We start from the raw sequence: 26,991 nt of genomic DNA, 5'->3' as shown, positions 1-26,991 counted from the left end.
GGCGGCGGGGAGGGAGGAGGTGGGCTTGGTGGGAAGTGAGGCCCCACTGATTCCGAGAGATCGTGATGAGATGGTGGAAACCCCTCTTCTGCGGGAGCAGCTGGCGGGGGGCCATCCTCTCAGTGGCTCCGCGTCTCTTGGGGAGGCCACTCGGATCCCCTGTGTGGGGTGCTCAGAGCCAGGAGCCGTCCCTCGATGAAGGCAGGCAACCCCCCGTCTACCCCTCACTGCACTGAGGCAGGGGTGGATCGGACCACCACCCACACGGATGGAGAGATGCAACCACTCAAGGCCACACCCGGAAGTCAGAGACTCGGAGGCCGGCTTGTACCCCCCGCCAGGCAGTGCACGACTGGAGGAATGGGAGGGAGGCCCAGGGTGTGGGCAGGGCCCAGCAGAGGGTGTGGCCGGGGCTGCACTCCGCCTGGCAGGGCCGGCCTGGTGAGGTGGGTGGTGGCAAGGAGGTGTTTTCTGGGATCAGGGAAAAGCTGGCACCCCCCGCCCCCCAGGAGCAGCAGTGCCTTGGACCAGCCCAGGCTGCTGTGAGGAGGAGCAACGGAGGTCTAGAGGCTGCACATCGGGACTGGACCCCCACCCCCAACCCCCAGGGCCTGGAGCCCTGAGCAGAGCAGCCCGAGGGGCCCGACCAGAGAGCTGATCGAGCCACCAGAGAGGTGAGCACAGGCGCGCATGTGTGTGCAAGTGTGCACACCCACAGGAGAGGTGGGGTCCAGGCCGGGGTCCCATTCACTCTAGTGGGGTTGGAATTCCTGGAGAAAAAATCTTGCACGGTGAAATTCTGAGAGTCTGGGCCTCTCTGCCCCACCCCCTCTCCACCCAAGATGACAGGGCCCTGCCAGGCCCTGGGATACCACCTGGTAACCAAAAAGGGTCTCAGGGCTGCACCCCTGCCCCAGCCCGGCATGGAGGGCTGCCCCCGGGGACACACCCAGGGCTGGCAGCTGGCTCTGGGACAGCAGGCAGGTACAGGCAGGCTCCAGGGACACAGCTCCTCTCTGGGGACGGAGGCCTGGGGGAGGGAAGTGGCCCAGGGGAGGGACACAGGCTAGGAATAGGCAGCGCAGAAAGGACAGAAAGCCCCAGGAGGGAGTGAGGTCCCCGAGATCCCACAGTGGGGTCCCCTGGGCTGACCGGCCTAGAGGTCGAGAGAAACCCCGGGACGGTGATCTGGCCGGCAGGACAGCGGGTTGACTGAGACGACTAGTGCCACAGAGGGGTCCTGGGCCTCAGTGACCTTGACTGCAGAGCAGTACTGGGCCACACTGACCCAGACCCACCTTTGAGCAAGGGATGAGCGCTGACCTGCTGCAAGTAGGGTTCCAGGTGCAGGGGACGCTAAGGAAGGTCACAGACACCGTGAGGCCCACGTCAGGTTCCCAGCCCGGTGTGTCCGAACCAGGGCCCTGCTCCTGCAGCTCTGGGGCCCAGGGCCCAGGGCCCAGTTTGCCCACCACACAAGGAATCCCAGAACTAGAACTGGAGGGACCCAGGGTCCCCGCTGCGGGCCCAGAGGAGGGGAGAAGGGGCTTAGGTTCCCCGGGATGTAGGTTCCTTCCATGGCCTGCAGAGGCCTGGGGGCCCCACCGCTGCTCCCCACTTCTCCCAGCTCCCACCTGAGTGGCTTAAAGAACTGAGCACCCAGGACCCTTGGTTGACAGTGCCCCCGGGCCAGTCACCCCCAGGCCCTTGGCCACAGTGGCTGTTGGTTAAGTCAAGGGCCGTTGCGGGTGCCGGGACCGAAACTCCCCAGATACAGCAGGAGGGCACCCCTGGAGAGCCAAAGGACCCTGGGGGTCTGGCCTTGGGGAGCATGGTGTCTTGATGCCCCCACTGTCCTTCCCCAACTTGTCTCTGCCTGCCCGGTGGGGGTTGGGGGCACGCTGGACCGGGCCGGTGGCAGGAAAGGAGTCACAGGCTCCCAGAGATGTCCCCAGATGGCAGGCTGGCTGAGAAGGGGGCCCCCGTGGCAAGGTGTGTCTGGAAGGAGCTCCAGGGCCAGCAGGAAGGCCAAGGAGCCATGGGCATTGGGTCACCAGTAGTGAAAGGCAGGCGTGGGGATGAGGAGACAGGTCTGACAGCGGCCACAGCGTCTTAGCCACCCACGCCCCAGCAACAACCTGCCCAGAGCCTCGTCACCTGGTCACCACAAACAGGGGTCAGAGGCCCCAGCTCCACGGACCTGGGCAGGCAGGTCTGTCCTGTGCTGGGCTTGGTCAGCGTCCAGCCCCGGGCAGGGAAATCAGGCCAGGCCGGCCCAGCCACCTCTGCTGAGTGCACATGGGCCATGACACTGGCTGCTGGAGGCAGGGTTGAATTCAGGCAGGTCAGCTCTCCTGCACCTACTACCTGGTGACTCCGGTGCTGAAGCCCAGCACTCTGTGGGGCAGAGTCTGGCTCCTTCCCCTCCCCATCTCCCATGCCTCCCTGACCTGGGCTGCTCTCTGTGTCACACCTGGGCAGCCCTGGGAGGGCCAGGCAGCTCAGGTCCTTCCCAGAGCTCAGAGCAAGGCAAAGGGGTGTCCCAGACAGGACCCACCTGCTGTACCCCATCTGTTCAGACGGGAAAGAAGAGGCCCAGAGAGGTGAAGGGCTCTGCTGAGGTGGCTGCCAAGAACGTGGGCAAAGCATGGCACAGAGGGCTAAGGCTGCCCCTGGAGCAACAAGTCAGGACCCAGAGAAAGGGGTTGGGGGCAGAAGGCCGGGATTCTACAATACACACATGGCCTGATGCCGATGGGAGGGCCCCTGAGCAAAGCCATGCCCGGGAGTGCGCAGTGTCCTGGAGTGGGGAGGCTTCGGAGCCAGGGATCCCTGGAGGCCTTCCTGGAGGCAACAGCTGAACAAGGCTTCAGAGTAAGGAAGCTGCGGGAACAACCCAGAAGTGACACTGGGCCTGGTCTCCACCATGAGAGCAGGGATGGCCCTGGGCGGCAGGGGCTTCCCAGGGTCAGGGACCCCTGGCCCCCCTTGCTGCTGGCAGGAGGGCCTGACCCCCATGTACAACCTGCAGGTCAGCATCCACTGCCCTTCCCCACAGTGTTTTCTGGCTCTGAAGAAAGGGCCGAGCTCTGGAAGTACCTCCGTCTTGTCCAGGGTCCAGGCTTCAAGCCTCCCCAGGGCCAAGGCCCCTCAGGGCTCTCCCAAAGGCCTGGCCCCACTGGGGCCAGCATGGAAGCCCTTCTGAGTGCGTCCTGCTGGAGGCTCAGTCTCCCAGCAGCAGCCTGGGAAGGCCCTAGGCCTTGCTTCCCCACCTGTGGCACGGGGGGTGGGGTGTCCCTGGGCCCCTGCCAGCCCCATCCACGTCTCCATAGCTAAGTGTACACCCTTCAGGGTCCCCAAGCCATTGTCACCAGGGGCCATGAAGGGTGCTGCCTCCGCACACGCTGACCCACACTCCCGGCACCCAGGGCAGATGGTGGGATTCGGGCACACGAGAGCCTTACTCTGACTGGATGCGGTGTAGACCACACCTGTCGCCCCAGCCAGAGCTGGTGGGAGCCACAGCCAGAGGGCCAGCTGCACAGTGTGCCTAGCACAGGGTTCTGGAAGCTCCCACGGAGGGCGTGCTGGCAGCAAGCGCAAAGCCAACAGGTGGACAGGAACTCCGGGTGGGATATAAGGGGGAGACAGTACTGAACGGTGACATCTGAATTGGTAGGACAAGGAGACAGCTGGGAGAGAAGTCAGTAAGGAAGTTTCCAGGCAGTGCTCAGAGGAGGCCCGCTGGGGGCTCCTGGAGGGCAGGGGGCTGGTGGGGGTGAAGGGGCGAGGAGTGGTCTCGTGTGTCCAGGGGTTGGGCCTGCAGCCTCCCACACACAGCTGTGCACACCGGTGTGGATGAGCCTCTGTGAGTGAAAAGGGATCAGTCATTCCAACAGTTCAGCCCTTGACCCATGGCCCAGGGCCGCAGGGAGAGTCAGGTGGCCACAAGGGATGTGAACGTGTGCACTGTCAAGGGCACAGAGCAGACCCTCTGTCCTGGTGCCCTCCGGCAGCGACAGTGGGGGCAGCGGCGTGAATGTGCAGAGCATGGCCCCTACCCGCTGGACCCTCCAAAGACAGAGTGGGGGAAGCCTCTTTGCAAAGAAGCCGCTGGCATCCGGCTGAACCCAGGGACCTGCCTGTCCCCCCTCCCAACTCCACAATCCCAGCAATGTTTCCTGTGCAACTCGTACAGACTGGGCGAGATTCTCACAACAGAAAGTCACCTGTGTTTAGGCAAACACCAGCCCGGCCCCCTGAAACCCCTCCTGCCTGCTTGGGGCCCAGGCAGAGGCCACGTGGCTGCCCGTCTGCCAAAGGCAGGTGAGGGCACCTGGCAGCCCGCAGCTTCCTGGGAGCCAGCTGCTGCTGAGCAAAGATAGAATGTCAGCAGCAGTGGGAGGGGACAAGCCTCTGCTCCTCCCCCTCCAACCGGGTCCCTTCCTGCAGGCGCCAGCCCTGGCCGGCCCCCTCCTCAAGCCTGGTACAGACTCCAGAGAGCAGCACGGCCCCACCCCCAGTGGGGCTGCCCTGGGCCACGTGGCCATGCAAATGACCAGCCAGGCTTCCCTGGAGGCCGGGCCTCCCAGGGCCAGCCAGAGCTTCCTGCCTGAGAGGTAGGCACTGGGCCCCTACCTGCTGTGGGCTGGAGGCCGGGGGAGAGGCCAGGTCAGCCTCTGGCATGGGAGGAGCAAAGTGCCCAGTGCCCCGGCTGGCTGGTTAGTGACCAGAGAGACGGCATCCGGAGCAAGCGAGCAGGCCTGGGGAGCTGAGGAGCCCTGCAGCACAGCCGGGCGCCCGGACAACCGGGCAGGGCCCGGGGAGCTGGTGGCTGCTGGGCTGCACCCCCGTGGGCAGTGGCGGGCAGCACCAGTCCAGCCTTCTCTCCGACTGCCCTCCCCTCTGGGCAGGCAGGGCAGCGGGGCTCTCTCATGTTCCCAGACATCTTGGGTCCCCAAACGTGGGCTCCCACAAGTCTGAGCAGCAGACAGGAGGACCACTCGATGCCACGGTCTGCTCCCTGATTCTGCGCCCAGGCGGCTGAGTCCCACCTGGGAAGGAGAGCCCAAGTCAGGGGCGTAGGCACGACGGTCAGGCTTGAACCACCCAGAAGGGATAGGGAGGGACGCCCAGGGCAGCCCCGGCCTGTCGGTGGCCTGTGCGTGGCCACCAGGAGGAGCTCCTCCTGCCCTGCCCCCACCCCCTCCTCCCTGGGCCGGCACTGGGGCTGCCAGCTGCCTGGGTGCACCTTTGTCCTCACTCCTCCCTGTGTCCTCCCTCACCTCTGCAGATGACTAATGCCTCAGGGCTCATGGGAACAGCCCGCGGCCCCCTGGTGTCAGCAACCTGGCCACAGCCCAGCCCCCCTCCCGCCATGCCCGCCGTGCCCTCCGCGTCCTCCGTGCCCGACGGGCCACAGATGGACCCCATTGGGAACAGCTCCCAGGGCGCCTCCCGCCTCTTCCTCACCACCGCGTTGGCCCGTGGCGTCTCAGGGGTCTTCGTGTGGACTGCCCTGGTGCTCACCTGCCACCAGGTAGGCCCTCCCTTCTGCCCCTCTCTTGGGACCCTGCTGGCCATGGGACATGGCCCTGGCCTGACCGTGCTGGGATCCGGGGCAGCCACCAGAGGCCCGGCTGCAGGGAGGGCCCTCAGGGGTGGCAACAGGCCAGCGTGCAGGGGCGGCGGAGGGAGATTTCCCCCGAACGCAGGGTGTGGGAGCCAGGGAGGACTGGCCTTCAGGATGGGGAGGGAATGAGTGAGAGTGTGAGCTTGGGGCAGGGGTGGTCAGGCGGGCCGGCAGGCAGGGAGGGGTGAGCGGACTCCTTTCTCAGTGAGAGCCGCCTTCTGTGTGGTCTCAAACAACCACATCAGAAGTAGACACAAGGGTATGAGAGGGACCGGCAGGCACAGTACAGGCAAGAGCAGTGGGCGCCCATTGGGAGGGCTGCCCGGAGGAGGCAGGATTGGCACAGAGTCTTACCGAGCTGCTCTTGGGGCTCTGGCTGGGAAGATTGAACTGGTGGGTGGTGCGTGTGCACTTGGGTGGCGAGTAAAATCCGGGATAGGCTGTGACTTATGGGACCAGAAGCAGCAGGGGCAGGCCCCAGAGTCCTGAGTGGGGGTCTTGGATGCCCCCTCTGTGTGAGCCTAACCCCAGCACTTCTGCATGTCTGTCTCTGAATCCTGGGCCTCCCCAGAGGGGCAGACAGAGACCCCGTGGGCTGCAGCCCTGCCCCTGCCCCCAGCCCCAGCCCCTCCGAGACAGGAGGGCAGCCATCTCTGCCCTTCCAGAGCCCCCAAGGGCAAAGAGGGACTCATCCTCTGGCTTTAGGATGGGAAGGTAAGGGGGTAGAGGACGGAGAGGGCCTGCCAAGGCTGCCCGCCAGGTAGTGCCAGCCCCAGGACAGAAACCACGTCTCCCAGGGGCCGCCCGTGCCAGGCGCTCCCACTGCCTCAGCCAGGCGGCAGAGACTGATAAGGGACTGTTCCGGATGCCAGTCTGCCCCTGCCACTCACTGCATTGTGCCCTCTGAAGACCGGCGCACGCAGGGCTCCACACACAGCCTGCTCTGCCACGGCCCTCTCTCCACCTACGCTCAGGGGCACCTCCTCCAGGAAGCCTTCCATAGGTGCCATGTGCCTGGCTCCCTGGCACCTCTTCCTCTTCAAGACCCTCTCGCTGCTCTTCCTTCTCCCCTTGGAGGATGTGGACAGTCAAGAAAGGTTTCCAGACAGACTATAATCAGCCATATTTCCCACCGCCCAGGGACAGGACAATACCATCTTTCCTTTCGTGTTCACTCCGTGTTTCCCACACACGTGGGGTCACACCCGCTTTGTCCTCTGATGCTTCCACGCCCTATTGTTGCACAGCAGGTCCCCCGTGGACATCTTGGGATGCCCCTTTCACTGGCCGTCCAAGACCCAGCCAGCCCCACTGCGTCTTCCCCCACGTCGCTGCCAGGGTCAGTCTCATACACAGACCCTTGCTTTCCCAATGTACCTGCCCCATGGGGCCAATCCCCGAAAGGGCACCAGGGGGTCAGCCCTTTGTAGACCCCCCCCATGCTGAGATGCCAAACTCCGGGGCCACAGATGCCCCCCGGCTTGGAATGAACGAACACAGGAGCAAGAGCGTGAGCAAACAGGCGTTCCCGCGGCAGAGTGTGCGGGCAGAAGGGGCCGGCCGCACCGGGGGGAGCTCGCGCTGCTTCCCACGCTGCTCTACACGGGGGTGGGGGGGTGGGAGGGCACGTAGCCATCGTGCCCCAAGCCTGCCCTTGCTCTGCCTGCCTAGATCTACCTGCACCTGCGCTCCTACACGGTTCCCAACGAGCAGCGCTACATCATTCGCCTGCTCCTTATTGTGCCCGTCTACGCCTTCGACTCCTGGCTCAGCCTCCTCCTCCTGGGGGGCCACCAGCACTACATCTACTTGGACTCAGTGCGTGACTGCTATGAGGGTGAGTGCCGTCTGGCTCCGGGCTCCTGCGAGATCCAGGGAGGGCGCAGAGAGGCCTCAGCCAGCTCGGGAACCCCAGCCTTCAGGGCCGAGTCAGCTCCCCTGATGGTCAGGATCGGGGGTGCCAAGGGTGGGGGCCCTGCAGCGGGCTGGCCCAGGACCTGGATTAGGGGGGAGCGGGGGCCTTCAACGGGGTGGGGCCTCGCTGCCACAGGGACTGCTGATGGCCGGGGGTCAGCAGGGATGGCGGGGAGCGCGGGGCCTCAGGGAGCCCAAGCTCACTGCTGCCTGCCCTGGCCCCCTGCCATGCAGCTTTTGTCATCTATAGCTTCCTAAGCCTCTGCTTCCAGTACCTGGGGGGCGAGAGCGCCATCATGGCAGAGATCCGGGGAAAGCCCATCCGGTAAGCATCTTGCTCCAGAGCCCATAGGGGCCCCCCGCACCCCGGCAGCAGGGCCGGGCTGGGGACAGGTCCTCACGGGCCCTGCTTCACGGACTTGCACACTCAGGTCCAGCTGCGTCTATGGCACCTGCTGCCTGCATGGCATGTCTTACTCCATTGGCTTCCTGCGATTCTGCAAGCAGGTGAGTGGGGGCGTAGGGGGCTGGCCTGCCCTGCCCTGGCTCTCCCAGCTACACCCCCCACCACCCCTTACTCCATCCTCCCCAGGCCACACTGCAGTTTTGTATCGTGAAGCCGGTCATGGCCTTGGTCACCATCGTCCTGCAGGCGTTCGGCAAATACCATGACGGGGACTTCAAGTAAGGCCAGGCTGCTTGGCCTGGGAGGGGTGGGAGGGGTGGGCCAGCCTGGCGGGAGAAGGGTGCGGGCCCCAGGTCAGGGAGGGGGTTCAGCACGAGTCTGAGTCCTCACGTGTGCTCCCGGGAGACTGCCAGGGTGAGGCCGCAGCAAACGGACCTGGAGGAGTGGGCCCCTGACTACAGGGCTAGGAGCCTCGCTGCCGTGGGTTAACCCCCAATCCCGGCCTGCAGCCCGCCCTCCCGAAGGAGAGCCAAAGGGGAGTTCAGGCCCTCAGGCCCAGGGAGCCACTGGTGGCACCTCCCAGACAGCCCAGGAGCCCCACACCAGGTCCACACAGCAGGTGCACACACACACACACACACAGCAAGTGCACACACACGCACACACACACAGCAGGTACACACATGCACACATGCTCACACATGCACACGAGCAGGTGCACACATGCATGCTTACACATGCACAAGCGTGCTCACACACAGGCTCACGAGCCCATGCACACACGCTCATACATGCACACAAGCCTGCACACGCATGCTGACACACACACACAACAGGTACACACATGCATGCACATATGTGCATGACCCCCTCACACACGCACACAAGACCCCCTCACACACACACACATGCACACGAGCAGATGCACACATTCACATGCATGCTCACATGCTCACACGTGCACATGAGCAGGCACACATGTGGTTTCACGTGAACGCACACCCTCACATGCTCAGTGCTGACGTGTGTGTATGAACACACCCACAGGTGCACGCACATCACGTACGCACTCCTACACCAGCACACGTCTGCCTGTGTGTGCATAGTGTAGAGGCCCAGTCCTTCAGTCTGTGCACAACTGGACCGGGGAAGAGGGACAGAGGGCGGCCTTTGTAGGGAGAAGGGCTATGTCCTCACAGCTGCGTGGGGACCCCCCCAGCTCCCTGGCCGTTGTGCTCGGGTGCTGCCCACCTGCCTGCCTGGCCTGCAGGGAGGGCCCAGGCTGGGATAGCAGGGAAGGCACAGGGCTTGGGGCCCACCCTGACCCCCGCATCTGCTCTGGCCCCAGCATCCACAGTGGCTACCTCTACGTCACCCTCATCTACAATGTCTCCGTCAGCCTGGCCCTCTACGCCCTGTTCCTTTTCTACTTCGCCACCAGGGAGCTCCTGCAGCCCTTTGAGCCTGTCCTCAAGTTCTTCACCATCAAGGCGGTCATCTTCCTCTCTTTCTGGCAGGGTAGGTGCGCTATGGGGGCCCTGGTGGAGCCTAGAGCCTGCCCCCATCCCACCTCAGTCCCCAGTTCCCCATGTGCCCTCAGGCCTGGCCTCGGTTTCCCTGGCTGGAGCACAGGTCAGAACCACCATCCCCTCAGCTGGAAGCCATGGTGCAGGGGAAACCTTGAGTCCCCCACCCAGCAGGTCTGGCTGTTGTGGGTGGAAAGGCCCAGCAAAGGCCTGGGGCCAGGATGGGGGTGCTCCCGGACCTCACCCCGCAGACAGTGTGGGGGGGGGAGGGGTGAGCCCCAGCTCTGGGATTGGGAGGCCAGAGCAGACATGTGGGGAGTAGCCAGATGCCCACTGGGCCATGACCATGGTGTGGGAGGTAACCACACCCCTGAACATCAGCCTCTCCCTCCATGGAACAGGACCACGGGGATGGGACGTCCCAGGGCCACCTGGGGGAGCCTTTGCAGGGCCGGAACCTCGTCTTCCCCCACAGACCCCACACAGCTCCCAAGGCCTGTGCAGGGTGGGTGCCTGAGCGGCTGTCACCATCCCCTAGGGATGTTGCTGGCCATCCTGGAGAAGTGTGGGGTCATCCCTGAGGTCCAGGTCATCGATGGGAGCAAGCTCGGGGCTGGCACACTGGCCGCTGGCTACCAGAATTTCATCATCTGCATTGAGATGCTGTTTGCCTCCATTGCCCTGCGCTATGCTTTCAGCTGCCAGGTGTACGCAGAGAAGAAAGAGAACTCACCAGGTGCACTGGCCGGGTCCTGTGCAAGAGTGGGTGGGCGCACGGACAGTGGGCCCGGGGAGGAGCACTGACAGACAACCCTTGGGGAGAACCCCAGCCTAGACAGGGCCCACATCTGCATCTGGCCCAGGCCCCAAGCTCTGAGTGAGATGGGCTGGACTGGATGTCTGGCCCTGGGGGGGCTTGATGCCTCCCAAGCCTGGGGGGGCCCTGCCCACCACACCCAGAGACGTAGACATCCCTGGGGAATGACCCTTTCGGGCAGGGATGGCCTGCACCTGCTCCAGCTGCCTGGCGTGACCACAAGCATAAAGGGCTCACTCTGGGCTGGGGAGAAGGCAGGAGCCGGCCAAGGTATCGATGTGTCCTCTGGGGAGTCTGGGCTGGGACAGGCCGGCAGGGGCTTGAGGGGAGGAGCCAGGCTGGGGTTCAGCAGTCCTGAAATCACCCCCTGCTGGCCAAGTCCAGGGCCTGGGCAGCCCAGAGGTTGGTGGGGAGCAGGGCCATGTCCCCAGGGCTGGGGTCTGAGCGCAACATGACGGGTCTGGGCACCCCCACTGACCCCACACATGTGCCGTTTGCCCCCAGCCCCCGAGGCACCCATGCACAGCATCTCCAGCGGCCTCAAAGAGACCATGAGCCCACAGGACATTGTGCAGGACGCCGTCCACAACTTCTCGCCGACCTACCAGCACTACACCCAGCAGGCCACACATGAGGCCCCAAGCCCTGGCGCCCATCCCAGTGCAGCCAGTGGCCCCGGGGGGATCCGGAAGAGTCGGAACGTGGAGAAGCGGATGCTGATCCCCGCGGAGGAGCTGTAGGAGGGCCACAGGTCACTGGACTCCTGGCTGCCACCTGTCTGCCCGGGCCTCTGGCCAAGCACAGAGCCCCTCACCCACCAGCCCTGTTGCCAGAGGGGAAGCCTTCTGGGAGCCCTCCTTCCAGGAATGTGGGGCCACTGTCCAGCCTGCCTCCCCTGTAGGCCTATGGCTCCAGACGGGACATCGGAGCTTATCCGATGAGCTTGGGACTCGCTGGGCCCCCTGGCCGTCTGCTCAGGGGCTGCTGTGAAGCGGGCGCCAGCAGGATGGACGGACTCTAGGCTGGGCCTCTGCAGGGAAGGGCGGCCTCCGGAGAGCAAGCAGCCACCCCACGATCATGGGAGCTGTGGGTGCAGACAGGTGGGCCAGTAGGGGGCCTCAGCTGGGCCTTGCCAGGCCACCGTGCAGCCCCTCCAGCCAAGGAGACTCCTGAAAGTCCCCACCCGACGTGCGGATGTGGGTCTCTGGGAGGTGTCCGGGGCCACCTGCACAGGGACTTCGTCCTGACCAGCCCACAGGGCACAGGCAGCTCACAGATGAATTATACTTATTTGTACATAAACACCTGGCTTTTCTACAGATTCCAGTGGCCTCTGTTCCCACAGGGTCAGCCCTGGAGGAGCCAACTGTACTGGGGTGTTCAGACAAGCCCCACGGTGCTAAGTCTGCTGTTGGGGGAAGGATCCGGGGTGCTGCTCAGAGCCCAGCAGGGCACAGAGCTCACAAGCAGACCGAAGGCTGTGCCCCACGCCCTTAGGAGACCCGGAGTGTTGCCCTTCCCTTGGGAGCTCAGCTTCCTCCTTAAGATGAACCTGCAGCCAGCCCTGCCTGAAGGGCCATGAAGGCCACAGATGGACACAGGCCCAGACAGCAAGGGGCGCAGACGGAGCGTGAAGCTTGAGCCCGCCTTCCCCCGGCCTTCTCTCTCTTGTGTGCCAGGCCGGTGCCTGAGGAGACCCCTGAGGGTCAGAAGAAATGCAGCCCGGCCCTGGCCAGAGCGGGGGCCGCCCCGCATCCTCCCTGCTCCCTAGGCCTGCAGACCTAGCACTCAAGGCCACAGCTTCTCTGAAGGCCCCACCGGGCTGCCTGGCAAGATAAGCCAGGCCGCCACCCCGCCACCCAGCTGAAGAGCACCCCCCACACACACCGCCTTATCATGCCATCCCGGCTGCGGGACCATGGTGGGCCACACTCCGGCACAGCCGGCTCAGTCAGCAGCTCTGGGAGCAACCAGGGCAGGAGGTTGTCTGGAGGACTCAGAGGGGGCCAGTGCCAGACCCCTTGTGGGCAAATGGGGGTGTGGCCCTGCAGGCCTCTGCCTGGGGAGGGTCACCCCATTAGGGCCCCAGTTGCCTAAACCATGTGCATGGGGTATGTGGGCTGGGACCCCCTTCCAGTGACCACACGCAGTGCGGGCTCCCGGTTAGAAGGCGCCTTCAGCACAGGCCCCAGCAGCCCCGTGTGCTGTGTCCACAGTGTGCCGAGGGCGGGGCCTGGACCCCAGCCTGCCCTGAATCCTCACAAGCCTGGGGAAAGGGGCCTGATCACACAGCCGGCAAGAGACAGACTAGCCCCACAGAGGCAGCTCCTGCACTCGTCCAGCCCCCACAGACCTCTGTGGGATGAGGCCCAGCTTCTCCTTCAGACACAAAGTCAGGCCGTGCCCCACCACCCACGGGTAGATCACAGTCGCCCCCACCTCACTGGCTTCGTCCTCCCCGGGGAGGAGGGGGGAGTATGGGTGCTCTCGAGGAGGGAGGGAGGCACGTCTTGCCATCCATGACGACAAAGGGGGCTCCCAGTTCTGGGCCCCACCGCACAGGGCCTTTCCCAGCCTCGGCGCTCTCACCTGGGAAATGGTCGCAGCAATCCACCCCAAAGGAGGCAGCCCCGAGAGACGGACGACTGGGCCGGGAGGAGCAGCAGCCTTCGCCAACTTCCAAGGGGCCCTGACAGGGCTGGGGTCCAGGCCTGCCCTAGCTCCAGTCACTGGGCCACCGTGCAGAGCTCTTGCAGGGGGAGCAGGCCTGGCCATGTGGGAGGCCACAGCGACCCCACAGGGCTGGCACACTCCACTCCCCACCCATTTCACAGAAGGGAGCCAGCGGACTGGAAAGGGAGGGTACAGGCACCCTAGAGCCTACCCCACCCCACCCGAGCTGCTGCTGGCGATGACCGTGGGCGTGAACGGTCCCATCAGCTCAGGCAGAGGTGAGGCAGGAGGGGCAGCGGGTCTTGGAAAGCCCGAGACCTGGCCTGCAAGTCTGCCCTCCTGCAGAGGCTGAGGCCAAGTGCTGACACGTTTGCCCCTCAGAGGGACGGGGGTGGGGAAGGCCCATGGGGAATGCCGGCTTGCAGGACAGCCTGCTTACTTTAGGCACCCTGCTGTCTACCCCAGGCCAAGTGTCTATCACCTCACCTGTGGCAGGACCTGGCCCAAGATTGGGGCACATACCACCTGGTGGGGGTGGGGAGGGGAGCCATCGGAGCTGGAGAAGGCTATGTCCAAAGGCTGGAGGCTCCCGGTTGGGGCAGACAGGGCACTTGGGAATTGGGCCCACCATCTGGAAAGCCAGCCCGGCCGCCTCCACGGGCCTGACCCCCTCCCCACCTCAGGGCTGTCCTGATAGACCTCGCAGGTGAGGACCACCGAGTGGGGCGGGGGGCAGGACATGGAGGCGGTGGCAAGCCCCTCACAAACAGCGGTGCCCTGCACTCAGGGACTTGACACCTCCTACCCCCGCACCAACCACACAACCAGGCAGGTCTGAAACCAGAAAACTCTTTATTGCAAAGGTACAAAAGCGTCACGGCAGAGATGTACAGCAATAAATTAGGTGGTGGCCGTGAGGGGAAGGGGCAGGCGCGGGGCATGTGTCGTACGGACGAGGACCACGACGTGGGGTCTCTTCTCAATAATTTATACCATGATAAAAGTAGCACAAAAATAAATATTGAAACGGAGCAGCTGAGCGGCAGAGGTGAGGAAGCGGGAGGCCCCGCCCCCCCGGGAAGGACCCGCGCATCTGAAGCCCAGAAGGCAGGGGGGACAAACCCCAGGGACAGAGGTCCTTGCCTTTTCTCTTACATAAAGAGCATCCATACGTTAAACCTGTGACAGTGGAATCTCAGCGAGCTGGAAGGCAGAGCACAAGAAGGCTCTGGTCTTCCCTCCTCCTGGGTCCCCCCAAGGCCAAGCAGGCGGCGGGGACAGGCAGAGGGCAGGCAGCCTGGGCCTCCCTCCCCAGAGCCAGGGGCGACAGGCTCCCACCCCCACCCCCACCCCCACTGTAGCTCTGCTCTATTAGGGATTTACAGTAAAAACAGGAAAATTACGAAAAATCTGTACGATAAAATGTGTATATAATTTTATATATATATATACTTTCTCTCTTTTAAATATTTCCCCATGGTCCTTATCGATATCCAATGTGGATTACCTACCATGGCTATGGTATCAACAGCTTTTTTTTTTTTTTTTTTTTTTTTTTTTTTTTTACACACTGGGCCTTTTGCTCCGTAAGGATCCAGCGCACCCCAGACCCTTCACCTCTCCCCAGGACAAGGTCAAGGCCGCATGCAATGCGACGGAGGCCTCAGACCTTCACTGGTCGCTCGCGACAGCAGACGCAAGAGGAGGATGCAGCCCTTGGGGCCATCAGCCCTGCCTGAGCCTCCTCTTCCCGGGCGGGGGGCCTGCGGCTTGCTGGGGGTCTCCCTCAGTGCTGGATGGCAGGGCCAAGAGGAGGCTGGGAGCTTGCGCTCACCGCCCACCCCCAGGCCCCGAAGCCCCAGCCTCTCTCCAGCAAGGCCAAGGAGAGGCAGTCCAAGCTCAGCACGTGGGAGCCGGAAGCCCCAATCGATCGAGGCTTGTAGGGGTGGGAAGCCCCAGCAAGGATCACCAAGGTCATGGGGTTCCAGGTGCCAGAAAGAGCAAGTACAGGTTCCGGGCGAGGGTTAAGCACCATGGTGGCTGTGTCCCCTTGTCCTCTGCACCGAGAGACCACCCAGGTGCCCCCAGGAGAAAGGTCCAGGCCCCGTGCCATGTCACCTCCCCTGTCACCGCACCCTCCTCACTCTCAGACCCTGCCCGTCCTCTCCCAGCAGAGCCACAACCCAGTCCTGAGGCCCCTGCCCACCTCACCCCACGCCATACAAAACCTGCACACATCCACTCCAGGCCCTGCCACCCCTCCCTGCACAGGGCTCCACCTTCCTGATCCAACAGGGTACTCCCTGGGGTCACTCAGACAGAGGGACGGTTCCCAATGCCCCTGTAACTCCTGCTGCATAGACCCCGGAGGCCCCCCAGTGACCAGCCCCCTGAGCTGCTCCCCCAAGGGCCCGGTGCTGCTGGTGCCGGTGCAATGGCAGGCGCGTCCCCGAGCACACGTGCACGCACACACAGCCCCTTAGGCAGCCCCCTCCCTCCCTCTGCCTTGCACGGTGCAGTCTCCGCTAAGGCTAAAGCAGGCTCGTGGTGCTTTCCGTCCCCACGGACAATCGGTTCCTCCTGCAGCACCAGAGCTCAGGGCAGGGAGGGGGTTCCCACGGCAGCTGAAGGACGGCGGCAGCCACTCCTGGGACACGTGGAGGACAGAGCCCCCACCGTCTGGGCCACAGGGCCAGGAACCTCCAGCAGACCTTCCTTCCATACCTCCCGACGCCCCCCAGCGTGAGACCCCCCCCCCCGGGAAAAGGACAGTCTGGAGAGAGCTGGCAGGGCCCAGAGGAAGGCCAAGTGCATACGTGTGCGCGTGTGCGTGTGCGTGCGTGTGGGAAGGCGTGCAGCACACGGTCTCACAAGACCCCATCTTCAGCCAGCAACCTCGTCCCCGCCATGAGTCTATACTGCACTCGGGTGTTAAAGGGTCTGCTCCCCATGGGACCCTCCGATGGGCACGAGGGAGGTGCCCCCCGCCTGCCCAGTGCTCCAGCCACACCACCCAGACCCCCACCCCACGTTGGGCACTAGGACGCGGCCGAGAAGGGCACGGAGGTGGAGGAGATGTCAGCAGACTTGACGATGGTGATGACGCTGGTGGTGGCCACCTTGGTGGGGGTGACGGGCCCACGGGCCACGGTGCGGGCGAAGGTCTGCAGGGCCTCGTACTTGGAGCGCAGCGCGTCAAGCTCCAGCTTCATGCTGCTGTTCTCGCGGGCCAGCTTCTCCACCTCCTGCTGCAGCTCCACCCGCTGCCGCTCCAGCTCCTCCTTCTGCGTCACGCGCTTGATGCGGCAGCTGGCGGCGTAGCCCCGGTTCTTGAGTGTGCGCCGCCGCTGCTTCAGGCGCACCACCTCCTCCTTGGTGAGGCCCCGCAGGTGCTGGTTCAGCTCCCGCACTGACATGGACACCAGCTCGTCATCGCTGAGCACCGGGGCGTTCTCACCCGCCTCCTTCTTGACCTGCAGGGGCCACGGCACAGCGGTCAGCACAGGGGCACAGCAGGAGCCCGGAGGACAGCTCAAACCGTGTGGGCATGGGAGCCCAGGTCTGGGCTGGGGAGAGCTGGCAGCAGGCCTTCTGTGGTGCAAGCGGGCCTCCAGTCTGCCGGCAAGGCACGGGGCTGCTCCCTGCAGGGTCATGAGACGCCAGCACCCAGCGTCATGCTGACGGTTCTCGGATGGGGGCCGCTGACTACACCTGGCCATTGCCTGGTTCCCACTGGCCACCCAGATGCTGCAAGGCTGCGGCCTGCATGTGTGCCCTGCTCTGTACATCTCCCGGGGGGCAGGACGCACAGAGGCAGGTGGGGCACGGGAAGGCACAGCAGCCTATCCTTCCACACCCCTCAGACCCAGCAGAACCTCAGAAAGGGCTTGGGCATGCTTGGAGAGCCCCCTCTCCTGCCAGACCCAGGTCTGCTCCCAGGATGAGACAGCTGACTCAAAAAAACGCTGCCGGCCCCAGAAGCAGGGAAGGCCCGAGGAGCCAGCACACACTGTGGCTGGCCAGAGCTGGGCCCCCGAAGCCAGGGTGTATGCTGCCTGGGCCCTGTTTCCACAGGACCGAGGCCACACTACCCACGCCTGGGGGCTGGGGTGATGAACACCTCCTAGCCAATGGGGACCCACCCCTTCGACTCGCTCCCAAGGACTGATCCCCTCGGATGTCAGAGCTGCCCACTCCCAAGGCCACGACCCCCAATTCTGTCACCACTGCTCTATAACACATCTTCTAGCCGACAGCCCCTTCCAGGGAACAGGGCTTCTTTCCTCACACTCAGGGCCATCCTGGGAAAGAAGCGCTGCTGGAACCAGAAGGGACCTTTCCGAGGCCTGAGCCCGGGACAGAAATGGGGTCTGCTTACCCACAGGCCCGCTTACCTTTAACGCCTTGTTTGGTTTGGGATTAGTCGTCATAACCTGGGCACAGTCACCCGAACAGAAGGGCTTGGAAATTGGAACTAGAAAATCACACAAGAACACAGAAACGAGTGAGGTTAGGTGCTGGCCAGGCTGGGGACGGGGCCTGCTGCCGTCACAAGTGACCTAAAGCGGGGACATCCCCACCGCAGAGTGGCTCCGAGGAGGCTCATCTCCTCATTCCATGTCACCCCAAAAGCAAGATAGGAGCCAGCCAGTGCTGAGGGACTCCCCGCAGGGTGGGCAAGCTGGCCACACCCCCCCACACACACACTCCAGCATCAGACTGTGGAGCAACCCAGACCCCCCTTGGCCGGACCCACTTTGGCCAGGCACCCAGCAGCCACACCGCAGTCCCATGCCGCCCCGCCTGCAGGTCTCTGCCACCAGTGCCTGGGGGCCACTGGGTGAGAGCAGCTGTGACTTCCTGTTCTCTCCCTCGGAGCTGAGACGCTGGCACCACGAGGCACAGGATACCACGTTTAAGGGCCAAAGTGCACAGCAGCAGAGCCCCCTCCCGAGATGGGCCGCACCCAGCACCTACAGGGCGTCACTGGCCCCCAGGACAGCACCCTGCCCAGGCAGAAGCCCCCAGTCCCCCTGACGTAGCCTGGCTGGAGAGGAAGGGGCCCTGGGGGGAGCACGCCCCCGCCCTGGCCCAGCCCCACCCTTCCCAGCAAACCTACCTCTGCACAGGGCACCGCAGCTGTGACATCACCACCAGCCCTGGGCTGCCCTACAGCCCTGACCTGAGGCCCACCAGGTGGGCGGGGTCCCCCTCCAGCAGCCAAGCCAGGATCCGGGAGGTGGGGAGCCGCCACTGTGCGAGCTCACGAACCGTCTGGCGGGAGTTGTCCCCGGCGCCCGCCAGCCCCCGCCGTAGCCCGCCCTTCTAGTTTTCGCGTCTGCATTGTGTCACACATTCTAATCATTCATGAAAAAGCCAGCCAAAGCATCCCAAGCATGATTCCCCTCTGATAGTTGCCATGGTGACCTTGGGACGTAGCCAACCCCTGATGGTCGTCATGGAAACGGAGAAGCCCACAGCAACAATGGCTTTGGGCAGCCAGCACAGACATCACAGGTTGTGGGACAGTAAACAAACCCGTGAGCCCCCGAGGCTGGGGGGAGGGTGGGCAGAGGGGACCGGACCCTAGACTTGCTGGCACGCTCTGTCACTGGGTTAGGGACTAGGCAGGATGAACTGAGCAGAAAGAACATCAGAGAAACGCATGGCGGGGGAGGGGGGGTGAGCCTCACCAAAGCCTCCATCTCCAGCGTGAGCAGGACTAGGGTGGGTGTCTCCACCTCGCCTTCTTTCGCCCTGGGACGAAAGCCCTGGGACCCCGCGTGTGGCATGGCCTAGACACGACTCCCACTGCTTCTGCCTCCAGCACCTTGCCAGCCTGCCGTTACCGGAGGGTGTCAGTGCCCAGGCCACTGGGCCCCCCATCGCCCAGGCAACACGGCCACTTTCCCGGGAGCTGACACTGGATGACAGCGAGCAGCACAGCAGCAGGGCCGGGGCGGGGCCCTCCCTCGGGGGGCTCCGGGCTCCCCTGCACCCCCCACACATGTGCATGAGACAGACACGCAGACATGCAGCAGCACGGGGGAACGGCAGCAGGGACCAGGAGCTGCCTCCTGACAGCAGCCTGACCCCCAGCCTCTTTGGTGGGGGGGCCACAACCAGCACTCCTCCCTCCGGGTGCAGGGGTCCCACTGCGCCAGATAGACCACCTAGAGGGCTGGCAGGAGCCAGGCAGCTGGAAGAGCCCTGAGAAACTTTTCCACGGGCTGGGTGTCATCCCAGCACACGTCAGCGCACAGGGCTGGAGCCGCCAGCACATAGCTGTGCGGTGAGTCACGGCTGTTTACAGAGCGAGGAGCTCACATTCCCACAGACCGAAGGCCCTCCCACCCCACACGCACCGCCCAGCCTGCCTGATGAGAACAGGGAGGCCCCAGCACAGGAGGGACCTCCGCTCAGACCCCGAGCAGCAGGAGCAGCAGGGGCATCCGTGCCTCCCCACACCGGCGGGCTGGCTCAGTCAGCACCTGGGGCCATGGGGCTGCATTCAGGGCGCGTACACCTCCTCAGAGAACCTGCCCTCCATGACAGTGCCTGGGGGAATGTCCAGGCAACCAGGATGGTCATGGGACAGGGCCACAGCACTCCACGGGCTCGGCCCCCTCCACTCCGCAGAGGCCCCAGGAGGGTCCACTGGCTATGTCTGCAAGGTTGAGGTCACCTGGGCAAAGCCCCATGTCCACCAGCTCTGCACCCCATCTGCCTTCTGGGCACAGGACAGATGACAGCCCCAGCATAGATAGGGCCCACTGGGGTCCAAGCGAGGAGGGACACCTCTCTCTGTGGGAGGGTGCCACACTGGGTCTAACCTCTGGGGAACCCCAGCCATCGTCAGAGCTCCTATTCAACAAGAGCAATGTGAGGCCTAAGAGTGAATGGGAGTACACATGGAGGTGATCATCGCCTTGAGACAAAGTTGGGGGATAAGCCATAAAGCTCTTCTCTCCGCAGGCCTTATTCTCCTCCTCTGAAAGTGAGGGGATGGGAACTAGGGGTCCCAGGGTTCTGTCCAGCTTGCAACCTTGGTTGGGCAGAGCAGGTGATGCCAGGTGAGACCCTGACTGGAGGCTCCACCCAGCCCCCAGGGGCCTGGGGCCTGCACCAGGAACCCCCTGTGAAACCAGAGACCCTGACATGGGTGGGCAAGTCCCAGGCAGGGGGAGACACTGTCCCACGGCCCCCTGCCCACCAGCTGCTGGATGGTGGGCTGCTCCAAGGGGCACTTCGCAGACTCGGCAGCGGCTCGGGGAGTGAGTAGTAGGCCGGGCACTGCCCAGTCTCTCCAGAGCTCAGTACATGGGCAGACGCGGCACCATCATGCCCCTCTGCCGACCCCAGCAGACAGCAGTGACCTGAGGTCCCTGCTAACACGCAAGGCAAAAACCCGACAGTTTGCTTTTGAAAACGGGTTCAGAAACGAATTTCAAATGTGTGCAAGTTTGTACAACCACTGATTTTAGAACAACTGCCCTCAAACTGCGCATGTAAAGCTCTGAACCTCACGCAACCTCGCGGCCGCCAGAGTGCATGCAAGAGAAACTACCTTCCGGCCTCAGCCAGACCCCAGCTGGGCTGAAAGACCGAGGCCCCGACAGGCCAGGCAAGAGCGCAAGCCACACAGCTGCCCCTTCTGCCGCAGCCACCAGCCGGCACCCGCCTCTCCAGCAGCTGCACGAGAGGACACTGCGGGCACAGAGTCCTGCCACCACCGACTGACAGAACCTCAGCCACGCATGCACGTGCTCCCCACGGGCTTTCCTGAACTCCAGTAAAGTCGCCTCCCGAGCAGCTCCACGGCCAGAGTCAGGCAGGGACACCCCCGAAGGCAACCGTGAACCTCCACACTCCACTCCCACAGCCGTGGGGACGCTGCTGGTCAGAAGGGCTGCGTGGTCAGCCCTGAGAGCTCGAAACACCTTCTGGGGCACTGCTCTCCTGACTGAGGGAGGCTGGTTTCAACCCAAGGCCTGGTGTGCAGCTAAACAAAGTCAAGGGCAAGACTACGCTGAAAAAGAATTAAAAAAGGGACCGGCAGTCTAGATGGGGAGTCAACTCTGGGGACGGCACAGCTGGGAACAAGTTAGGGAGCCTTCCCTTCGGGCCACACAAAGAACGGGCCAGGTCATCCAGGTTCAAGAGTCCAGAAGGGCTTTCCCAGGGCCAGGTGAGCTGGAGGCCAGGATCCCCGATCCTGCATCCCCTAACAAACACCAACTGCTAGCCCACTGTCTGATTCAGCTCATCTGGGGCAACTCAGAGCCCAGGCCATCCGCAGTGCGCTCTGGCCCTCACTGGGCTGGACTCAGGTTCGGGACCCTGGGGGGGCATCTGGTCCACCCGCAAAGCCAGGCGGACTGTCCCCACCCAGACAGTCCGAGGTCTAGAGGATGTCACAGAAAAGAGGCTTTTGGAGTCTGACAGGGCTCTGACCCTTACTCAGTTGGACAAGCCCACACCCCGCAGGGTGGGCTCTCAAAAAAACTCTCATTCTTGTTCTGTGTGGAGTGAAGGTGACTGCCACTCCCCGTGCCTGCCCCCTCCAGCCCTCCCAGCCAACTATTCTACGCCCGCTCTCCCAGCTCTCCAAGGGGGTCTCCTTGGGGAGAGGGGGAAGGGTAGGAGGGAAATGGGAAGGGACAGAAAGGGTTCTGTCCTGGAGCAGATCTCTGCTCCTTGCAGAAAACAAGCCCCTTGACTCACCCTGATGGGTGCAAACCCCAAAGCCAGATGCCACCGTGATGTGACCACCTCTGTTCTGGGGGGCTGTGGGCCTTCTCAGGGGGAGACCCAAAGCTGGGCACCCCTCCCAGCTGGCTGCACAGTGGGCCCGTGTCCCACAAGCACAGGGTGACAGAGCCAGCTTGCCCCCCAAGCTGACGCCTCACCCAACTGAAGACAGGTCTCAGGACCAGGAGGACTTGTACCTCCCACCCCGTTCCCCTCCATGTGGGGGTGTACCCCACCAGCCCAGCCCACACCCAGTCCGCAAGCTGGCCCTGGCTGGCCGCCCTCCGCCAAGACATGACTGTCTGCCTGGCTTGGAGGACGTCTGGTCACCTTGCGTTTGCAGTTCGAGGAAGCTGTGTCATCCTGGCTCTGTCCGGAGGTGACTCAGGCGGCTGCTAGGCTGACAGCAGGCTGACTGCTGGACCTCCCTGGCCACACCCCGGCCCCTCACTCCCCCGGGAACCCTCAGGGTGGTCCTCCCGTCTCCAGGCTCCGCTCTGGGGCTCTGTCCATGCCATGGCTGCCCAGGGGTTCGACCGGCCCCAACCTCCACATCCAGCCAAGATTACACAGCCCACATGTCTGACAGGCCCTGGAGATGCGCCCTATCCCCATACCTGCCTGCATCCTGTGTCTCCAGTGCATGACGACCCATCATGGCACTCGTGCAGAAGTCATCCCCTACGCCTCACCTCTCCTTCCATGTCCGCCTGCTGAGCCTGGCCAGCTAGCCTCAGCCCACCTTCCTGCAGAGGCTCTGGCCCGCCAGCGCTACCTGGCTCAGGCTTTGGCTGCTTCTGCCCGGGCCTTGGTCCCTCAAATGAGGGCCCCAGGGCAGGTAGAAGAAACCCCTGCCCGAAGGCCCTCCTGAGCCCCTCACTCCCCTGGCCACCTGTCGCCTCCAGGCCCCCACCTCTGGCTTCCAGAGCCTCCGCGATCAGTGCTGGGCTCCCACCCTCTTCCCCCAACCCTTGCTTCACCAGAAGGCCCCCTCCTGCCCTCCCTGTGGTAGGCAGGTACTCTCTCACAAGGACACATCAGGGCTGAGCCCAGAACTTAGTCCTGGTCTTTCCGTCCCAGGTTTGCCTCCCTTGCTGGATGGAGGGCAGGGGACATTCTTAACTACACCTGCTCCCCTCAACTCTCCTCAAGGGAGAGGCATGCCACCTGAGCACACATGGCAGCAATGCACCGAACGGAGGGGATCGGGGCCACCCCAGCTCAGGACCTCTTGGCTCCTCTCATCCAGGGCAGCCCACACATGGCGCAGGAAAGCAGGCAGGGTGCTTCCCCACCCTCCGGATATCAGACTCTGCCGCCACAGGCCAGGTGGGGAGGCTCCGGGCTCGGTGTCCTCATCTAAAGTGGGGGTGCAGGAGAGTGTACTGTGTGATCCCTACATTTATTTCCACCTGTTCTAAGGATCTATGACTTGAAGAGAACACTTTCAATTTCCTGAAACTAGAAGAAAGAGGAAACATGACGAGTCTGTGACTTACAAAAAGCAAAAGTAAACACAGGAGCCATGCATCTTCCAGTGGCCAGGAGCAGGGAGGCGGGGAGCAGAGGGGAGGGTGAGTCACTGTTTACTGCTCGGAGCAGCACACAGAGAAGCTCACAGCTGCCGGGTTCCATTTCCCGTGTGGACTGGACCCTAAAGCCAGCAAGTCCACTCCAGAAACCTTCAGACTCGGGAATAACCAGGATGCAGGCCGGACTCCTCCGCTGCCGGAAGCCAGTTCATAGACTCTCCAGCTCCCGGAGCCCCCAGAAGGAGCACATGTGGGGCCACGGACATGCGGAGGGAAAACGGTGGGTCAGGAAAGCAAGCTCACTCAGGCAGCTGGGCCCTGGAGACAGTGCTGGGACGCAGCAAGCCCCAGAAACAGCTTCCCTGAGTAGCTCCAATTCAACTCCCATTTTTAGCAACCACCTTGAGTGAGTGGGGCTGAACTTGGATCGCGTCCCTCAAAGTCCAGCTACGTTCAAGCACAGAAAGTAAACGTGTTCCAAAGAGAAGCCCTGCATGTGTTTTTGAGTCAGGGAACTGTATTTTGGGATCACAAGAGGACCAGCGCTAGGATCTGAAAGCAGACCTCCCCTCCAGCAAACACACCTACTGGGCTGCCCAGGGAGGGATGCTCTCCAAAAGGTGTCACCTACTTTGCAACCCAAGGCTGGAGGTGTGCCTCACCCACCTGCACAGCCCACCTTAAACTTCCTAGACCCCTCCCACCTGCTTAGAGGGACACTTTCAAAAGCCCCACCCCAGAAGGCAGGGTGCTTGGAGACGGCCCAGCTCCCAGGGCACACAGCCCTGCTCCCCGTGAGGGCTGGAGCAACAAAACCGCGCCAATGCCAATGCCAATGCCAATGCCAATAGTGGGGACAGGGGACGGCGGCCAGGCTGGGCGGCCAAGCCACACCAGCTCAGGAAGCCACTGATTCTATCTGCCCTGCGGGGCGTGGGTGCACCAGCCGTGGGAGCTTCCTGAGGCCAGGCGCCTGGCGAGAGAAGGCGGCTGAGTGTGGGGACCTTCTGCACTAACAATTCATTCAGCATGGAGCATTCCTGCCTGGCCCCATAGAGCAACGTGAAAGGTAAACAAGAACACAATCATTACTGCAGGACAGAAAGAGCAGGGAGCTTCCAGCAACCCCCAACACCAACTGCTCCACGACTGTGTACCGCTTTGTGAAAAGACTTCACAACACGTGGCCAGAGAGAACACCATGACAGACAGAAGGCAAAGCGGTCTGCAGCACCTTAGAGCTAGGTGGAGAGTGAAGCATGCCCAGGACCCCTCCCAGCCTCCCGGGGACGCCTGCGGAAGCCCGCGGGCGGGGACACCGCATCCCCCCAACTCAGCAGGGTCACAGAAGAACCCGCAGCTGGACTTGGAAGAGATGGAGACCCCCACTCGCAGGTGGGGAAGAGAAGACTGCAGGCTGTTGGGTTTAGGGAAAGAGACACGTTTGCCCTGCCCCCCCTCCCCACCCCAAAGCTTCCACGCCAAGGCCTCCCTCCTGGGAACCCTTGGCAGGTCAGCTGCTCTGAACGCGACATCGGTCCTGATTCCCCTAGTCCTGGCGCTCCCGCCCTCTCTCCCATCCCCGCCGAGCGCGGGTGGGAAGCCACCGCCAGGCAGGGCAGCACCGGCCGTATCGGCCCTGCGCGACCACGCGCTTCCCTGCACGTGGCCGTTTATTTTCAACCCCCGCCTTCCCGCCTCGGAGCGCATCTCCCAGGGCTAAAGCCAAAGCAGGCGGTGGGGGGCTCGACAGGGGGCGCCGGGCCCGCCGACACGCCCCGGGCTCCCCCAGCGCGGCCCCCGGGAGGACCCACCCTCTCCCGCTCTACCTCAGAGTGGCCCGGGGGTCGGGGCGCGCTCCCGGGCCTGAGAAAGAGGAGCCCCGGCCCGCGCGACGCGCTCGCGGCAGGGCACCTGACGGCAGGTGCGCGGGCCGGGGTCTCCGGGTCCCGCCCAACTTCGCCGCGGGTCCAAGGCTGCCGTGACTCAGCCGCGCGCAGGCCCCGGCCCCGAACCGCCCCCGCCCCGCCCCGCCCCCGGCCCCCAACCCGGCCCGGCCCAGCCCCGCGCGGCCGCTCCTCACCTGGAGTCGCGCGGGGGGCGCGGGCGCGCGGCGGCTCCTCGCGGGCACGCGCTCTCCTCGCGCTCGCGCTCACTCTCGCGCTCCTTTTCGACCGCCGCTTCCGCCGCGCTCTGGGGCTCGGACTTCGCGAAGAACAACAAGTCCCCCCCGCCGCCCGCCGCCAGCCCGCCCGCCCGGCTCCCCAGCATCTGACACCGCTTCCGGGATCGGCGTCGGCGCGCGTCACGCTGCCCCGCCCACCGCGCGCCGCCGCCGGGCCTGCCCGCCGCCCCGCCCACCGCGCGCCACCGCCCGCCGCCGCCCGCCACCGCCCAGCCCTGCTCTCGGCCCCGCCCACCGCTGGGTCCCGCCCCTTGTCTGCGGAGCTCCAGCCCCGCTGCCCCGCCTGTGCAAGGCGGCGGCTGCAACCTGTGCCCGCAGGTGTCCTGAGCCCCCCCCGTGATGACAGTCGTCCCCACTAAGTGAGCCCACCCGGAAGCACCCGCACCTCCCACCACAGCGCGCCGTAGCCGTGTTGCTCTCCTCTGGAGCCCCACTTCCCCGACGGTGCATTCTCTCATTCCCATGGAGCCCTCAGGAGACCCTGCTGTCCCCAGGGGTGGTCCCAGCGCTATCCTGCCTTGGGGTCAGGGGGCTCCCCAGAGGAGTCCAGCTGGAGTTCACGCCCCAGGGGACAGTGCGCTGACCAGAGAGGAGTGGACGCATTTCAGGGCACACCCACCCTGTTCCAGGGCCACAGACCCACAAGCAAAGGGCAGCTGGCATTGCGCCCCCCAGGGACATCCCCATCTGTCCTTTGATTTCCCTCTGTTGATCAAGAAATGGGTAAAGAGGGGCATCTGGGTGGCTCAGTCAGTCAAGTGTCTGCCTTCCACTCAGGTCGTGATACCAGGATCCTGGGACCCAGTCCAGTATCTGGCTCCCTGCTCAGTGGGGAGTCTGCTTCTCCCTCTCCTTCTATCCCTTCCCCTCTGCTTGTGCGCTCTCTCTAATAAGTAAATAAAATCTTGGGGAAAAAAAAAGAAGAGGATAAAGAGAATTATTTCTCTTCTATAGGTACGGTGATAAACAGCTTTGGCCCAGGGCCTCAATGCAAAGGACTCCAAGGCCCCAGGGGCCTGCAGAAGAGCGCCTGGCTAGAGCCCCAGCTCATGGTTGCAAAGGCAAGCCCAGAACAGTGCCCCTGGCTCCAGAAGGGAGTAGCCTGGTTCTGTCCCAGGTAGAGGACAAAGCTGGGGAGAGGTCCCCTCTGTTAAAATCCAAAACAAGCAGAGACTACCCTGGAAAAGTCCCTGAACAGACAAAATCAGTTTAGTCATTGAAAGCATCATTGAGCTTATTCTGCAAGTCTAAGATGACCCAGGTCATCCCCCCTGCTTCTGCAAATCATAAGCAAAACCGAAACTGCTTTCTGAGGTTGTCGAGAGAGAATCACGACCCAGGTCCCTGTCATGGAGGAAACTTCTGGTATGAGAACCACTAATCCCATGAACAGAGCACTCACTATGCTCTCACCACAGAAGGTGCTGTGTGACCCCAGAGTCCCACTCCATGCCTGGTGGGAGCGCTCTTGGTTCCCCTGGCTGTGCCCGGTGTTCTGGTGGGAGAGCTCCTGGCTCCCCTGAATCCTGCCCCTTCTTTCCATGGGAGTGCTCCC

The 26,991-nt window shown here is 63.6% G+C and overlaps 2 protein-coding genes across 8 annotated transcripts; one reads left to right on the top strand and one right to left on the bottom strand.

The window, feature by feature from the left end:
• The first annotated feature begins 421 nt into the window (after positions 1-421).
• TMEM184A (transmembrane protein 184A) lies at positions 422-14,522 on the top strand. Of its 4 annotated transcripts, XM_059154313.1 has the most exons (10): positions 426-674; positions 4,453-4,619; positions 5,294-5,539; positions 7,304-7,469; positions 7,781-7,871; positions 7,978-8,053; positions 8,139-8,230; positions 9,301-9,470; positions 10,017-10,214; positions 10,800-14,522. In XM_059154313.1, exons 3-10 carry the CDS (start codon positions 5,294-5,296, stop codon positions 11,033-11,035), a joined length of 1,275 nt encoding a protein of 424 aa, XP_059010296.1. In that variant the 5' UTR covers positions 426-674; positions 4,453-4,619; the 3' UTR covers positions 11,036-14,522. The 4 variants fall into 4 exon arrangements, with proteins under 4 accessions (XP_059010298.1, XP_059010296.1, XP_059010295.1 ...); XM_059154312.1 differs by lacking the exon at positions 4,453-4,619; XM_059154314.1 differs by lacking the exons at positions 426-674; positions 4,453-4,619 and adding an exon at positions 4,730-5,093.
• On the bottom strand, positions 13,804-25,531 carry MAFK (MAF bZIP transcription factor K). 4 transcript variants are annotated; one of them, XM_059154317.1, is made up of 3 exons: positions 25,335-25,531; positions 17,363-17,442; positions 13,804-16,441 (listed from the first exon to the last, which is right to left on the bottom strand). In XM_059154317.1, the coding sequence occupies exons 2-3, from the start codon at positions 17,396-17,398 to the stop codon at positions 16,007-16,009; spliced, it is 471 nt and encodes a 156-aa protein (XP_059010300.1). In that variant the 5' UTR covers positions 17,399-17,442; positions 25,335-25,531; the 3' UTR covers positions 13,804-16,006. The 4 variants fall into 4 exon arrangements, with proteins under 4 accessions (XP_059010300.1, XP_059010302.1, XP_059010299.1 ...); XM_059154319.1 differs by lacking the exon at positions 25,335-25,531 and adding an exon at positions 25,081-25,231; XM_059154316.1 differs by lacking the exon at positions 25,335-25,531 and adding an exon at positions 23,219-24,692.
• Positions 25,532-26,991: the final 1,460 nt, after the last annotated feature.

The sequence above is a fragment of the Mustela lutreola genome, chromosome 17 (genome assembly GCF_030435805.1).
Source record: "Mustela lutreola isolate mMusLut2 chromosome 17, mMusLut2.pri, whole genome shotgun sequence".
Lineage (NCBI taxonomy): Eukaryota > Metazoa > Chordata > Mammalia > Carnivora > Mustelidae > Mustela > Mustela lutreola.
The sequence above is the reverse complement of the archived record's forward strand: the minus strand, read 5'-3'. Positions and strand labels throughout refer to the sequence as shown.